Source organism: Pseudopipra pipra, chromosome Z (genome assembly GCF_036250125.1).
Source record: "Pseudopipra pipra isolate bDixPip1 chromosome Z, bDixPip1.hap1, whole genome shotgun sequence".
Classification (NCBI taxonomy): Eukaryota; Metazoa; Chordata; class Aves; order Passeriformes; family Pipridae; genus Pseudopipra; species Pseudopipra pipra.
Window position 1 is genome coordinate 37,296,771 of NC_087581.1, and position 13,974 is coordinate 37,310,744.

Sequence of the window (13,974 nt, forward strand, 5' to 3'; positions counted from 1 at the left end):
TGCCCATGACTATTCACTGAGTAGTAGTTCAGCAGTTGAAACTTCTCAAAATTCAGAAATGACTTTAAACAGCAATATGATTTCACTGTGATTGCAGCAGACCAGGTAAGAAACAAAATAAAAGGCCAAAAAGCTTTCACTTGCAATTATTTGCTTTGATGTTAAATGTGTGGTATAGATGTGTGGTTTTACATGTATGCGTCTGACTTAGTTGACAAGAATGTATGCAATCTCACATATTTAAGAAAACAAAATTCCACAGAGGAGGTCTGAATGGCCTCGGAAATTTGAAGGGAAAGTAGCAATCAGGCAGTAGCTCTCAGTTCTAGACTACGAAAACCCCAACAATATTTCTCCCTTTCCATCCAACCTGTAAATTCTAAACCTCCTTCAGAAAATTACTTACTGTTCTGAAATGAGGCTGATACTATATTTTTGTATGTGAATTAGCAGATTCCTTTGTTTTTTCTTGACATCTTACGCTAAACCTTATTAATTGTTTCAAAGAAAAGGCATTTTACCGCATACTTTTAGAAATGTGGGGTTGCATAAGCTAGCACATTCAACTTCTGTATGTGTGATTACCTCCTTTCAGGGTAGAAGTACTAAGAGTGCCTCAAGATTAGAACAAGCAAGAAAATGCAGTGTAAATGAATTAATCATTGTTACTAACAGTCACATTCAACTTCTCTTGAAACTCATAATGTAAGTTCCAATTTTTTAAAACAAATCAAGATTTGGCTCTGAATTGTTTAAATTTCTGTGGAATATTGATAAGCTTTCAGTCTTTACAAACATTGAGGACTTATTAAACCAAGGTAAAAAAACCCTGAAAAGAAACAAACAAAAACTACTGCTGAAATTTACGTTTGCAGATGATTAGTATAATTCTCACACATGTTTTTTTCAAATGTCATTAGAACAAGTAATGGTGACTGTCAACAGTGATGTACATAATAACTCAACTGCATCAGATAACAACAGACTGGGTAAGACAATGCTGTTCTAGGAAGTATTTGTGCTAGTCAGCTAGTTTAATTTTACACAGGGCCCTACATAGCATTTTTTAAAGTTTTTAGCCTTAGACAGTCAAGTAAGGTTTGGGGGATAGGTTTCTCCTTCATCTCAGAACAGAACATGTCCTAGGGATTTTTTTTTGTGTTTCAATGTGCCATCATATTTAGTTGTTGATGTTTAAGTTCCTGTTGATATTTAAAAACAATAAATGTCAAGATAATTGACTAATGTTTTCCCCAGGTCCACTGTTTTTCTGCCATTACAAAGTCAGGGGCAGGAACCTGTTTGGAGCAGGCAGAAATGATGATGTGCACAGAGCTGAGGTGTGGAAAGTTACAGAGAACCCTGGTGTTGTACTTAGAATATCTCTCTGGTGTAGAGGGGTACCCTTTACTTAGTTGGTGTCACGTACTAAAGACAGAGAACTTAATTGTGGACACCAGGCAGAATACCTGACTGAAGTTTTTCTAACCCATGCATAGTACAGTCCTTGGTTGAAAAATTCTATATTTATTGCATTACAGCTCAATATGAGTATACGTTAAAGACAAACATATAGCACACTCCACATTTTTAGTAAACAAATAAAATCTTTGGCCACAAGATAGAGCTAATGTTGTCATTTTCATAAATTCATATACAGTTTTTATGTAACACTTTATGTATGCTTTAAATGCATTTTATATGTATGTGTTTGATTGTTAAGTATTCATTTGTATTTGGTCTTTTATGTTAATTTTTCTTTGATTTTTTTTAAGCATGATTTCTCACATTTTATTTTGTTTCTTTTAGGTTTTGTTTTATTTCATAAGATCCCACTGGATGGGTAAATGAAATAAGGAAAAGATGAGAGGGGCTGTTGAGCTTGTGGAATCTGTATGCTGCACAGTAGGGAGTGGACAGTGTTCTTGCCCAGTGAAGTGTCACCTCCCTTGGATTCTCTTTTAGTCATTGGTTCTGTATGGAGAACTGTAGACGTACATTCAAATCAGTAGCTGTTTTTGCAAGAGCGGGGCAAAGCAAAGCCCTGAGGCAGCTAAAAAACTCAAGAAAGTCCAGAAATAAGCTACCACACTCTTTCCTATTGCCTTGTCCTCACTGTATCTTCCAAAATGACATTGAGATGAAATGACATTATATTGTTTCCTCTGTCAACTATTTTTTTCTGTTTGAACTTAACTGGAAAGATGTTGATTTTATAAATAATATTTATCAAAGGTGAACTGCAAAGCTGCTTTTATTTTATTGCATTAATGCCTCTGCAAAACTTCTGCATTACTTGAGTGTGTGTGTAAGCCCACTGATTTCAGTGGGAATGCTCACATTCTTTAAGGTTAAGTTCTTGTGTATTTGCAGGATACGGTCCTAAGTCATGAAGCAGTAAATTGCAGAGCTGGCCCTGCAAGTCTTTTTATGAATGTAGTTCCACTGACTTTACCAGAAGATGGAGAGTCTAAAATGTATACAGAAAGGTGGCAGTACTGTTTGTTAGTGTTTGGGTATTGAAGCAGCACCACCACTTAGACATTCAGTTAGGTCATGCTTATTCAGGATAGTCCATAAGTTTAGATGAACATACAAATTTGTAGTAGGACAGAATGCTGATTCTCAGCCAAGAATAAGAATAATAACAGTATGTGGCTGTTCCTTCAGACTGTAGACTTAAAGGCTTGTTTAACTGTTCGTATTTAACTGTGAAGTATGCTTCAGAATATGCTTCAGTATACTTCAGAGAAGAGTTTAACATGTGAAGCTAAGTGAAGGCACGAGCATATTGCAAGAGCAAGTATGGCATTTAGATGGAGTGCTAGAAATTAATTTTCATTCTATTTACCTATCAAAATCCTGAGTTTCTGCTTTGATCTTTTCAGTTTAAGGAATTCTATGAAATATGAAGTTTCTGGTTTGTTGGGTTTTTTTCAACTGAGAGCTACAAAGACTAGCAGCAAAAAACTGAGATAGGTGCTTATGTTTCTGTCCATTTTGATTACATTTTTGAGATACAGTTTGATTTTAATTCCTACAATTATGTGTAGTAAAAAAGCAGAGTAGATACTGTTTGTGTCTCCAGTATTTGCTTTTCGTTGTTACTGCTTTTTAATTGCAGCCATTTTCACTCTTCCATCATAACACCGTTTTGTTGTCTTTTGCTGCAGTCTTTTCAGCCATACACCATGCCTCTCTTTCTACAATACTATCTTGATTCTTTTGTTCTATATCTGTAAACTTACTTACTTTTTGCCTTTTAAGACTCTTAGTCCTTCAGCTTGTTTCTTGTGTTCTCTTGAGTCTCTTGCATCCACGTTCTTTATTCCTGCTGTGCTCAAGTTTTGGAAATATCCTTTTTAGTCAAGAAATGTGTCTACATTTGCATTCTTCTAGGCCTATGTAGTAAGAAATTTCTTCTCTCTTGCCACTGGTAAGGGATGGGGAGCTGCAGTTGCTAAAAATCTGTCCTAAAGATGTGTTCTTCTCCCCACACTAAAGAAGAGGACAGAACTGGAAGTCAATGATGACCTAGGAATCATGTTGTCTTTGTCGCCCTGCACATACTGTGGTGATTTGGGGAGGGATGGCAGCAATTAAGGATATCCATCATAGTTCTGTCTGAAGTTAGATGACAACAAGTGTTCTGCTGTTCCTCAAAAACAATATTAGGAATGTTTGCTTTTTTTCTCCCTGAGTCTATGTAGACATGGTCTTATTTTCCAGAGATCATAACTTTCTCTTCTGCTTACTGGTTCACTTTTAACTTCCTTTTAATTATTTTCTTCTCAGACTTCTTGCTTAACCATGCATCTCTCTTCCTGTTGAAATAATATCTGATGTCATTGAGCTGATTCTAAATCAGTGGAGAATCATTTAGCAGCAATATATGAACTAAAGTCAGTGGACTTACATCAAACATATGTTGGATCATGAGCAGTGCTTGACCAGTATCTGAAATTCCAGTTTGAGGTTTTGTTGGTACAAAGTCAGCATATCTCAGTTATGTGCTCACAATTTATTTCCAAATAAACGAGGTGAGAATCTGAACCCTTTTCTTTTGGCAGGGAAAAAGCAAACTCAAAGAGCTGGAATTTGGCAGTTGATTTTTGAAATATTTAACTTTAAAAGGTAGTTCTTTCAGATTCATAATATTTATATGCATAAATATGCACAGTTATTGATTGGGGATTTTATGTAATTTTTTGTAATTTATTTTGTAGCACTTTGCAGTTCATCTTTATCATACAGGGGTAGGTTTGACCTTCAAATGTTTCAGTATGTACTGACACAGTGTTTTGGATTTTATGTAATCATGGAGGTAACTTTAATAAACAACAACTGATTTATGCACCACCGAAATATATATATTTTTATATCTATATTGTAGAATATCCTTCTTACGTATTTTGTACTACATTATGTTAGCCACATGATGCACTATTACTTGATGCAGATATTCACAGAACCTTATGGATTGCAGCACCTGATTTGTTACTAATAACATCTTAACACAGAAGTTTAATGCTTGATGGAAAGACTACGAGTTCCTGAAATGGTTCCTTTTCAGTATGTGGACAGAGCCTCTTAAAACCAAGGGAGCTAAACGTTTAATGTGGAGATTACAGTACTGACTAGCTCCTGTCTTTCAGCTTGATTGTAAGTGACATTGCTTCTAACTGTAGAGATTATGATCTGCCCAAATGGTGTTGGTTTACAAAGGGCTCAGTTAATTACAAATTCTTGACCTCCTTAAAATAAAGTGAGACTGAAACTAAGAATCATGCAGGAACCATTAACATGGTAAAAGTTGCTGAACAGCCAGGATTTGACATTAAAAAGCTTTTATATTGTTTCACTGAGCAATAAAAGAGGCTATGAAATGTCTAAAGGCAGAGTTGCTATTTTTTTCCCCTGTGCCAGATATGAAACTAAAATAAAAACATATTTCTAATGTTCTGCTAGAAGGGGTTTATTTGTACTAGAATTTGTTTTAAATAGACATTTAATATACTCAGAGACATATAAGCTGTTGAGCAGTTTGATGGATAGATTAGTTTGGGGACTGGAGAGGAAGCACTGCTGGGGGTGTTTTGGTTTGGGGCAAGTCATATCATCCATTCTGTTAAATAAACCTCTTTTTGTTGAATTTGGTCGAAGTTTGACCAGTGGCCAGGTCTATATTGCAAACAAGTGGATTGTTTCCCAGGCAGAGCCCAGTGTTGTGCTTATTGCAGCTGCCTCCCATGAAAGACAAGGTAAGGGCACTCAAAAAGGCTGCTCCAGCAGAAAGGTGTTTGGGAATCATGTCTTTCTTTTATGAGAGTCATGGGAGCTCACAGCCAGGTCAGACAGAGGCTGGTACGAGACATTTTCATGGCAATGTCTCCGAGTACCCTAATCTGTGAAAGGCAGTCTTCAGCCTTTCCAGGGCCTTTGTCTACCAGCTGGATCTCTCCCAGGCAGCAGTGAAGAAAAACATGCATTTCAGTAGGAGCAAGATCAAGATCCTAGGGAACAGCAGACAATGCCAAGAAAACCTGTGGATAGCTAACTGAAAACAATTTTACTTCAAATAGTTCTTGCAGGAATTACTCTTTCTTTTTTGACTGTCAGCAGAAGCACTAAAAATCTATTTTTTTCCTAAGAAAGCCAATTTCTGAGCATGGTTTCTCAAAAATTAAAGAACATACGGAATTTTGCCATGTAGGAATGACCCATACTCTTCCAACTGGGCCCTTACTCAACAGCCTTCATGCAGAGGTCCATTTTGTCAATCCCTTTACCTCGCCATTCATGATAAGTTGACAATTAATCATCACCATGAAGACCATCAGTTTGTTTGCATCTGTTTAAATGTTTAAAAACTTGCGAATGGTTTGTAAAGTTGGAAGCTATTATCAGATAGATAAAAAAATGTATCCTTTCTGACCTCTTTTTAATTCAGCTGTCCTTTTCCAATTGTATATTTAACATTTGAAATAATTGCAAAGTTTTTAGTGGATTGGACAACTAAGTGTTTTGCTTGTGTATATTTCAAAAGAAAACCCCAAAAGCTTACCTGAAGGTTTTTAGTATTTTCTGCGTCTTCGTAATTTTCCCTGACCTCTTCCTTCCAATTTTCAGTCATTCTGTTTTCTGCTCTTAAGAGAACTCAATATCCTCCTTTATGAGCTGTAGTAAGCTCTGTTCTCCATAGGGCACAAATATGCAGGGTCTTGGAATATCCTTTTGAAGGGCTTTGTCATCATTATGTGATGTGGTAAAGTACTCCAAATTGAATGTAGATCCATGTTGTTCCAGATTTCCAGAGCAAGAGTTTGTGGACAGTTGGAAGTGTTGAGAAATACGAATACAGCATTATAGGGAGCACAGAGAATGCTGATGCTGTGTATTTCACATGTGTTACAGCCCATGTCATTGTCCCACTTCCATAGGAATGTGTATCCCCAAACTTTTGAAGCTGACTTCCATTTGTTCTGTTCTTCTTTTGTTCATACGAAGTAAATCTGCTCTGAAAATAGGAAATGATGCATTGATTGGAAATAAATATAGCTGTTTAGATCCACAAGAAGGTAGACTGTATGACTGAACTTGCAGAACACGTTATTGTCTTTTAATCAACCTCAGGTTAACTGTTTCCCTTATTTTCATCGTAAAAGATTGAAAGAACCCACATTAGAACGTGTATTGTTTTCATATAGAATTGCTTTATCCTTCTAATTTTAATAGCAACCTCCATGATTAGCAATGTTTTTGCAGCTGCACGGAGTGTGGTGGATAAGCATATTTGTCCTGGCCTGGAGCAGAGTTGCAGCCAGTGTAGAGCCAAACTGCTTTCATTTTGAAGAGGGCAATTAATTCCCTGTAATCTCTAGAGGCAGCAACTCACAGCAGTGTTACTAAGCAGATTATGTCTTAATACAGGAGGAAACTTGTCTCGTTGCATACATGTTTTCACTGTAACTTTTTCCTCAGCTGAAATGACAAGAACAATCATATAAGATTTCAGGGAACCATCCAATATTCAAATAAGTAGAGGGTAAAGTCATGGCTTTCTTATGGTAGCTCTGATTTTTCCTTCATGTAAGCAGAGCAGGGCTCATCATCAGGCATGTCGACCAAACAGGAAAGAAATCTTGATTTTTTTTCCTGAGACCTTTTTCTTAACATAACTGTTTCATTGATATTATTGGCTTTACTAGTGCAAGAACAGAATTGAGGTGCCAAACCACTGCACAAACCCAAGACCAGAGTCTTTGACAAATACATTTTAGATGTCTTCCACTGCCATTCAGAGCTTTATGTTCCTGGGTCTTTTTTATGTTTCAGGCTCAGTTTAAAAATAGGAGGAGTCATTCAGTCAGTATCAAAGTATAGAAAATAAGCATTCTTTTCTGAATTATTTTTTTCATACATGGAAAAAAGTAATATTCTAAAGATAACATGAAATTGCCTTCTACCATACCATCACATCATGGATGGCAAGCACTGGGACAAGAGACAACGGGTAGAAACTGAGGCACAGGAATAAGAGGAAAAACTTCTTTGCTGTGCAGGTGACCAAGCATTGGAACAGATTGCCCAGAGAGGTCGCGGAGTCTCCCTCTCCCTTGGAGATATTCAAGAACCATCTGGATGCAATCCTGTGCCATGTGCTCTGGGATGACCCTGCTTGAGCAGGGAGGTTGGACCATGTGACCCCCTGTGGTCCCTTCCAACCTGACCCATTCTGTGATTCTGTGATTAAAAAATTCATAGCTGTGATCCATCAGCAAACTGTGAGCCTTTTCTCCCTCTTTTCTCTCTAATTCTTCCTGCTGAAACTGTTTCATATTCTTGTAAATAACAGACAATCATTGGTTTTATTCACAAATGCTACCATAACAGTTTGGAAAAATCTATATTTATAAAAAATGGACTTGATGAACTTACTTTTAACAGGCCAATAAAGTTTTATTACTCCATATCATCGTGTTTTTCACTGCTTGTAAACTGATCAGATCTTGTATTTCATTAGTAATAGCACAGTGCATTAGAAAATATATAAATCTTTGAGTTCCGCACCTATTATCTGTTGTTATAGATGTGCTATTGTTTTTGTTTTCTGATAAACAGTGAGATTCCACTCCTTGATTATATTTTTATAGGATCTTTAATGGTTACTCTGTTTATAAAGCACTCCTCAAAGCCTCTTTGCAGTAGTTTTGTATCTATTTAGTTTAAATGTATATGCGTTTAATATGTACCTTCAATCACATATGGGTATTCAGGCCAAATGACTACATATTCAGCTATTGGCCATAAGATAGCAACTTTTACATGTCAATCCACACTTTCTCTACTGACTACGTAATGTAGAAAAAGTTGATTGTTTAAATATTTAAGTAAGCTGTGCTTATTTTCCAAACTATTTTGAGAAAACATCACTGCTCTGATTTGAAGGGTATGTTTTGCTTTGTGACTGTGTTTGTTGGCCCAGACCATCTGGATTTCTTGACAGATCTAATGAAATGGAGTACACAAATGAAACGATTATGTCACAGTTTATGTCCAACTTCTTCTCTTTTTTTGCTTCTTACTAGGGCATGTCATATTTTCCCATTAACTTGATTGCTGTATTTGGACTGCAGCAGATTATATGTTAATTTTCTTGCTTCTGAAATGTTTTGCCACGTTTTTCTCTTCTGGGAGCTCAGCAGATCTCTAAGTATTGTACCAAGTTTGCTTTGTATACCTGTAGAAAATTTCAAATATTTCATCTCTTTGAACAGTTGTGGTGTTATGCAGTGTATTTTACACATATGCTTTTTTATCATCATCCATGTAAAATGTACTTTTGGAACTAATTTGATATATCCTCAATATCTAGAAGAAACAGTCTCAATATAAAGGTCAGTTCTTTTTCTAAGAGGATCTTTCAATAAGACTTGCAGGTAAATTGTGCTGTTGATTAAGCTGGTAGACACAATTATTTTAAAGAAAGTATTCAAACAATATAAAATATTAGATTCTTGAAAATGCCAGATAGAAGATGCTGAGATGTGTTTGATATTTTTCTGAGTGGTAGCAAGCTTGCCATTGAAATACTCTTAATATAGGGTTTGCAGACTCAGTAGAGCAAGGTGTTATTATCTAGGGAGAACGATCAAAAAATGAAGCTGAGTAAAGGCAAAAGTGAAAATAGCCATTTACACTGCCCAGGAACTTAGACAGAAGAAATAAAAAAGTCTTAATATTCTTGATAATCCAAATTAGTGTAAAAATGCAAACAAGGGTTTATTTTTTAATGGACATTAATTATAACTTAACAGTATTGTTGTAGAAGTCTATATTTTGTTCTTTTAAATGAGAAAAAAAATACAAATGGCATGTATTGGATATTTGTATCCTGAGAAATTGTAATTTCTGTCTAATTTCATCATTAAAATACTTAAAGAATAAAAAGTTAATTTCATAAATTAGTTTATAATTCTGTTACTATTTTAAAGGTAAAGTGAATTTAAAGATCACCTTTCAGGTTGAGTAATTGATGTTTCTCCCTCTTATTATGTTAGTAATCAGGCTCTAAATGAAAAATGCAGAGCACATAATAAGCAGTTCTTTGTATATTGCAGTTCCATGAGAATGGTTGAAAAAAGTCACAAGATACTGTGTTTTAATTTATAGATAATTGTATTGAAAGACCTTTTGGCAGTGTATTTTACCTGTTAAAAGCAAATACACTGTGCAGTTTTCTAAAACAAGTGTCAGTGAAGAGAATAGAAAGGTGGGTTTGAAAGACAGATGAAAATTAATTTGGATTGGAGTTCTTACTCTGGTAATTGAAGAACTAATTTTAAAACCACTTTGTTGTTGTATTTATGCAATTTGCTTTTCTACTGTAGTTTTCAAATTCATGGTTTATTTCCACTATGCCATTTTATGATGCCATGATTTCTGTAGTTTTCGTTGTAGCAAACTTTAGATCTAGTTCCCTAATACATTGCATCTGTAATCAGTAAAATCCCAAATAGTGTCTCGGATAAGTTAGAATCTCAATGTGACAGTATCTTTCATACATGCATTTTTTCTTGCCACATAAAAGTGCTGTGCTATTTTCACATTCAGAAAGAGCAAAGTATTCAAGTGGCTGTTCTAGCCATGACACATTCCCGGGATAGCTGATATGTAGAAGGAAAATATGGAAGTTTTTGTTGGGAACCACATACCAATGACACTACGGATCACATTTCCTCAGTAACTCCTTATAGCTGGTATTAGGGATTAGAGTCAGAAACCAGAAAGTGGTGAAACTCTGGATGGACAATTGGGTGTTCCTTCATGACTGGCATGATCCACTGAAGAGTCACCATATTTTCCCCTGGAACAATTTTAGCAAAATTAGAGCACCGAAGTCAATGATTCCTCAGGAAGGGATGCGTCATCCCTGCCTCAGGGAACAAGATCCAAGAAAACAATTGGTTCTATACAAACCTTTGTCTGAGAGCTGGGTAGTGTCTCTTTCATTTTGTCTCTCAGCCCATGCTGAGTGTTTGTGGTGTCTTTACACTAGCAGACGTCCCAGCATAGACCCTGCTGCCTAAACCAGAATTCTGCTTTCTTTTTCTAAAGATGCATGCCATGCAATCAATTTTAATGCTTACTTATGAGACCTAGCATGATGCTGAGGTCATAGCTTATACATTAGCTCATACTTTTCATCCCGAGATGGTCCCAGGGTGAAGGTCAATACAGCTAGCCATGTCAGAGATTCATGGTACACTTTCTACTATACAATTAATGCATAGTCATAAGAAGTTCCTTCACTTTTAAGACACTTCATGTCTTAAAAATCCAGGAAAAAATCCAAGGGCTGTATATACCTGTGCAGAATAACTATCAAAATTTGAACAACATGTGAGATCTTAATAAGTCTATACTTTGTAGACAAAAACATTTACATAATACTTCCATTTGCATTCAGATTCAAAACTGTGTATGTTGCCTTAAATATGAGATAAAAGTCAAGCGTGAAAGAATATCAGTGTTGTCTTTCTCATGGTAAGCCCCGCACATTGACTTTTCCATTAATGTTAGGTGATAAGATGACCTAGGAAGTCAGTTTGTCTCAGTTTTATAAGCCAAAAGTAATTTTTTGGCAGTCTGAGGTACTACCTTTATGTTGTAATGTAACTGTCTGCCTGGTGAAGTCTGTCTTCTGGGTAGCAAGTAGCCCGTTGACAAATATCTCAGTCTCTGATGGGTCTTGTGGAGGTTTCTGCCACGCAGCTCTGATGGGTCTTGTGGAGGTTTCTGCCACGCAGCTCTCTGTTGTTACTAATTGCTTAGTTCTATGATTTTTAAATACATGGAGTGTTCTTTAAAAACTACCCAAATCACCAACTCTGTATTTGTTTGCTTACGAGGTTATAAATCAAAATCATGGAAAGTTCATTGCGATTTGTCTGAGCATTTCCTTTATCCAGGCATCTGAGGCACAGTTTTTGAGGCAGAACATGCGGAGACCAGCTTTCTACTTGTGTGATACAACAGGTTACCTTTTCCCATAAGTAGGTTTTGTTTTTCCCTTGGGAGTTGGCAGTCTCTTTCCAGGTAAAGAATCACGCTTTATTATACTTCATCATTGTCTCAAAAAAAAAAGGCGTGAAGGGCCCTGCGCCTCTTCAAGAGGAAGGCAAAGATTTATCATAACTGCTTTTTCTTTCTAAAGAGGATGCCAGGTTTCCATTGCCTGCTGCTACTTCACACTTTGTTGGAATCCAAATGTATATATAACCTGTTGCTGTTGAACTCAACTACCGTGGGACACAGGTGAAGTTGTTACCTGTCATTAGGAGGTTATGGTGTGGCCTCTGGAGTCAGTTGTTTCCAATGGCAAGGCTCCAACATGTTTTGCTCCTGGGTTCTGGTCTGAACTTTGCCTGTGGTGAGTGCAGCTGTAACCACTAGTGATATGTAGATGGCCCACATGATAGCAGTTTGATCAGTGATTGCCAGGGGACAGCTACTTATGCCAGGAAAGGGCAGCCTTTGGCAGATGAAGCAGAGAGGCTGAAAATTGATGGCAGAGAGACTTAATTACTGTGTGATCAATCAAAGCACAAAGGGTTTGATTGTCTCTCGGAGGGGAGTGGGAATTCCTAAAAAATGTTTTTTCCCCTTTGGAGGCATGCAGGTCTTGCTTTGGGTGCCATAAGTCAGGCTACTGTGAGATTTATTTGTTTAATACAGAATATCATTGTAATTTTAACTCTCAGCATTCATGAGGATTTCCGTCTGCATGCTTCAGGTTGCAAAGGGTCTGTGCTGATGGTTGTCTGGTTGCAATAGAGCCCTGGCTCTGACTTCAGATAGAGCACAGTTCTGTATTCCCCTGTAAAACAAATCGGGGATGTTTATTCATCTGGGATTTTTGTCATCCCTGCATTTATGGATGGGAGAACTAGTGTGTGTTTGTGTGGTCCTACCTGGAGTCGCATCTTTCTCTTATTTGAATTATGTTATCTGCTTCAGGATTCTAAGGAAGTCTGCTAGTGTACCACATTGAATTGTTTTATGTAATGTGTAACTGCTTTCTTTAGCATCCTGAAACATTTTACCATTGCTGCCTACACATTGCAAGTGCGCAGCTTGTGCAGCATGATTCTCCCGTGTCTTTCCTTGCATTGCATTTCTGTTTGTGCTGTGTAGCTGTAAAAAGCTAACAGATCAATCTGTCCAGCAGTGAATGTATCTGCATGGGACGCAAAACCATGAGGAACTCAAAATCAGTAGGACTGGAGAAAAGTATGAGTCAGATCCTTTAACCAATTCACATCAGCTAAGAGACTAATTTAAATACTTCTCATTTGTAAGTACTACTACTCCTACTGTTTGGGAATGGTAGATTTTAAAGCTTGCATTTCACTGTCTATTAACATTTTGGAAGAGGAGACATCCATCTTAGGTCCTGCCAGACATTTAACATAAAAAGGGAATGCTAGCCAGTTGAAGTAATGCAATTTTAACTCCAAAACTGTAAGGTTTTTGTGGTGTTAATCCATAATAGCCAGATATCACATAAGATCTGTATTTATCTGCAGTTTCATTTTTTCTACAAAATGGCCTTTGAAGACATTATGTATGTGTAAAATAGTGCTATATATTGCAGTTTTAATCATGTGTTACTAACACAGTGAATAAAGTAATCTCATTTTTTTACTACTAGTCGTGAATTAATTTTTGTGTGAACATACTTTGAAACTTGCTTTAGAACCCAGATCAATGAGTTTAATTCAATAGGACTCTCTTATTTTAAATTCAGGACTCCAGTGTCTCTATGCTGGTATTTGAATCATTAGTACTGTATTGATCTTTATTCTGTAAGGAACAATGGTCCCTAGCCGTATATTTTTTTCATTAAGAATTAAAAAAAATATCCCTAAGTGTGAAATTTTTTTTAGTTAATTTTTTAGCAATAATTGCTTGGCAGTTTGAAATTAAATTGGTGCCAGATGGCATTGCTAGCGAGACTGAAGGTCAGTAATCTGTTGTAATCATACTCTTAAAAATGAGGTTTCATTTAAGAAATGACATCTGTAGTGAGATGTTACTGTTGTTTTCTTATAAAAATTTAAATGGGTGAGTATATCAGGCCTTACTTTTTGCTTCATTTTTGTAGGCTGGTTAGAAAACTTAGCTGTTTCAGGTTGTCGTATCTTTGTTCCTTTGGTTCTGCTACCACATCATGAAAACATGAAGAAATTTGTTGATAACATAAGAAAAGTTGTTACTGTTTTAACAAACCAAATTCTAATGTCTCTGGAAACTGTACTAGAGAACAAAACCGTTCCAAACACTCAGTTGATGAAGAATCTACTTTTTTTTTTTAAGAGTTTCTGTATCCACTTAAGGTAACACGACCAAGTGGATGGAGCTGCCAGCAAAATCTGAGAACCCCAAGAAAGTGCAATGTCCCTTCCCTGCAGA

At 36.5% G+C, this 13,974-nt stretch overlaps 1 protein-coding gene across 15 annotated transcripts in view; it reads left to right on the forward strand.

The window, feature by feature from the left end:
* NTRK2 (neurotrophic receptor tyrosine kinase 2) overlaps positions 1-13,974 on the forward strand; it is a 203,686-nt gene that overhangs the window by 88,901 nt on the left and 100,811 nt on the right. For 6 of the 15 annotated variants that reach the window (XM_064643027.1, XM_064643029.1, XM_064643030.1 and 3 more), the window contains 2 exons: positions 921-989; positions 1,810-7,970. The exons of 4 other annotated variants lie outside the window; for them this stretch is intronic. In XM_064643027.1, coding sequence (XP_064499097.1) covers positions 921-989; positions 1,810-1,847 — 107 coding nt within the window. In that variant the 3' untranslated portion in view covers positions 1,848-7,970. Of the gene's footprint in view, positions 1-595; positions 896-920; positions 990-1,257; positions 1,644-1,809; positions 7,971-13,974 lie in introns of those variants that run through there. 5 more of the 15 variants (XM_064643033.1, XM_064643036.1, XM_064643028.1 and 2 more) reach the window with 4 other exon arrangements.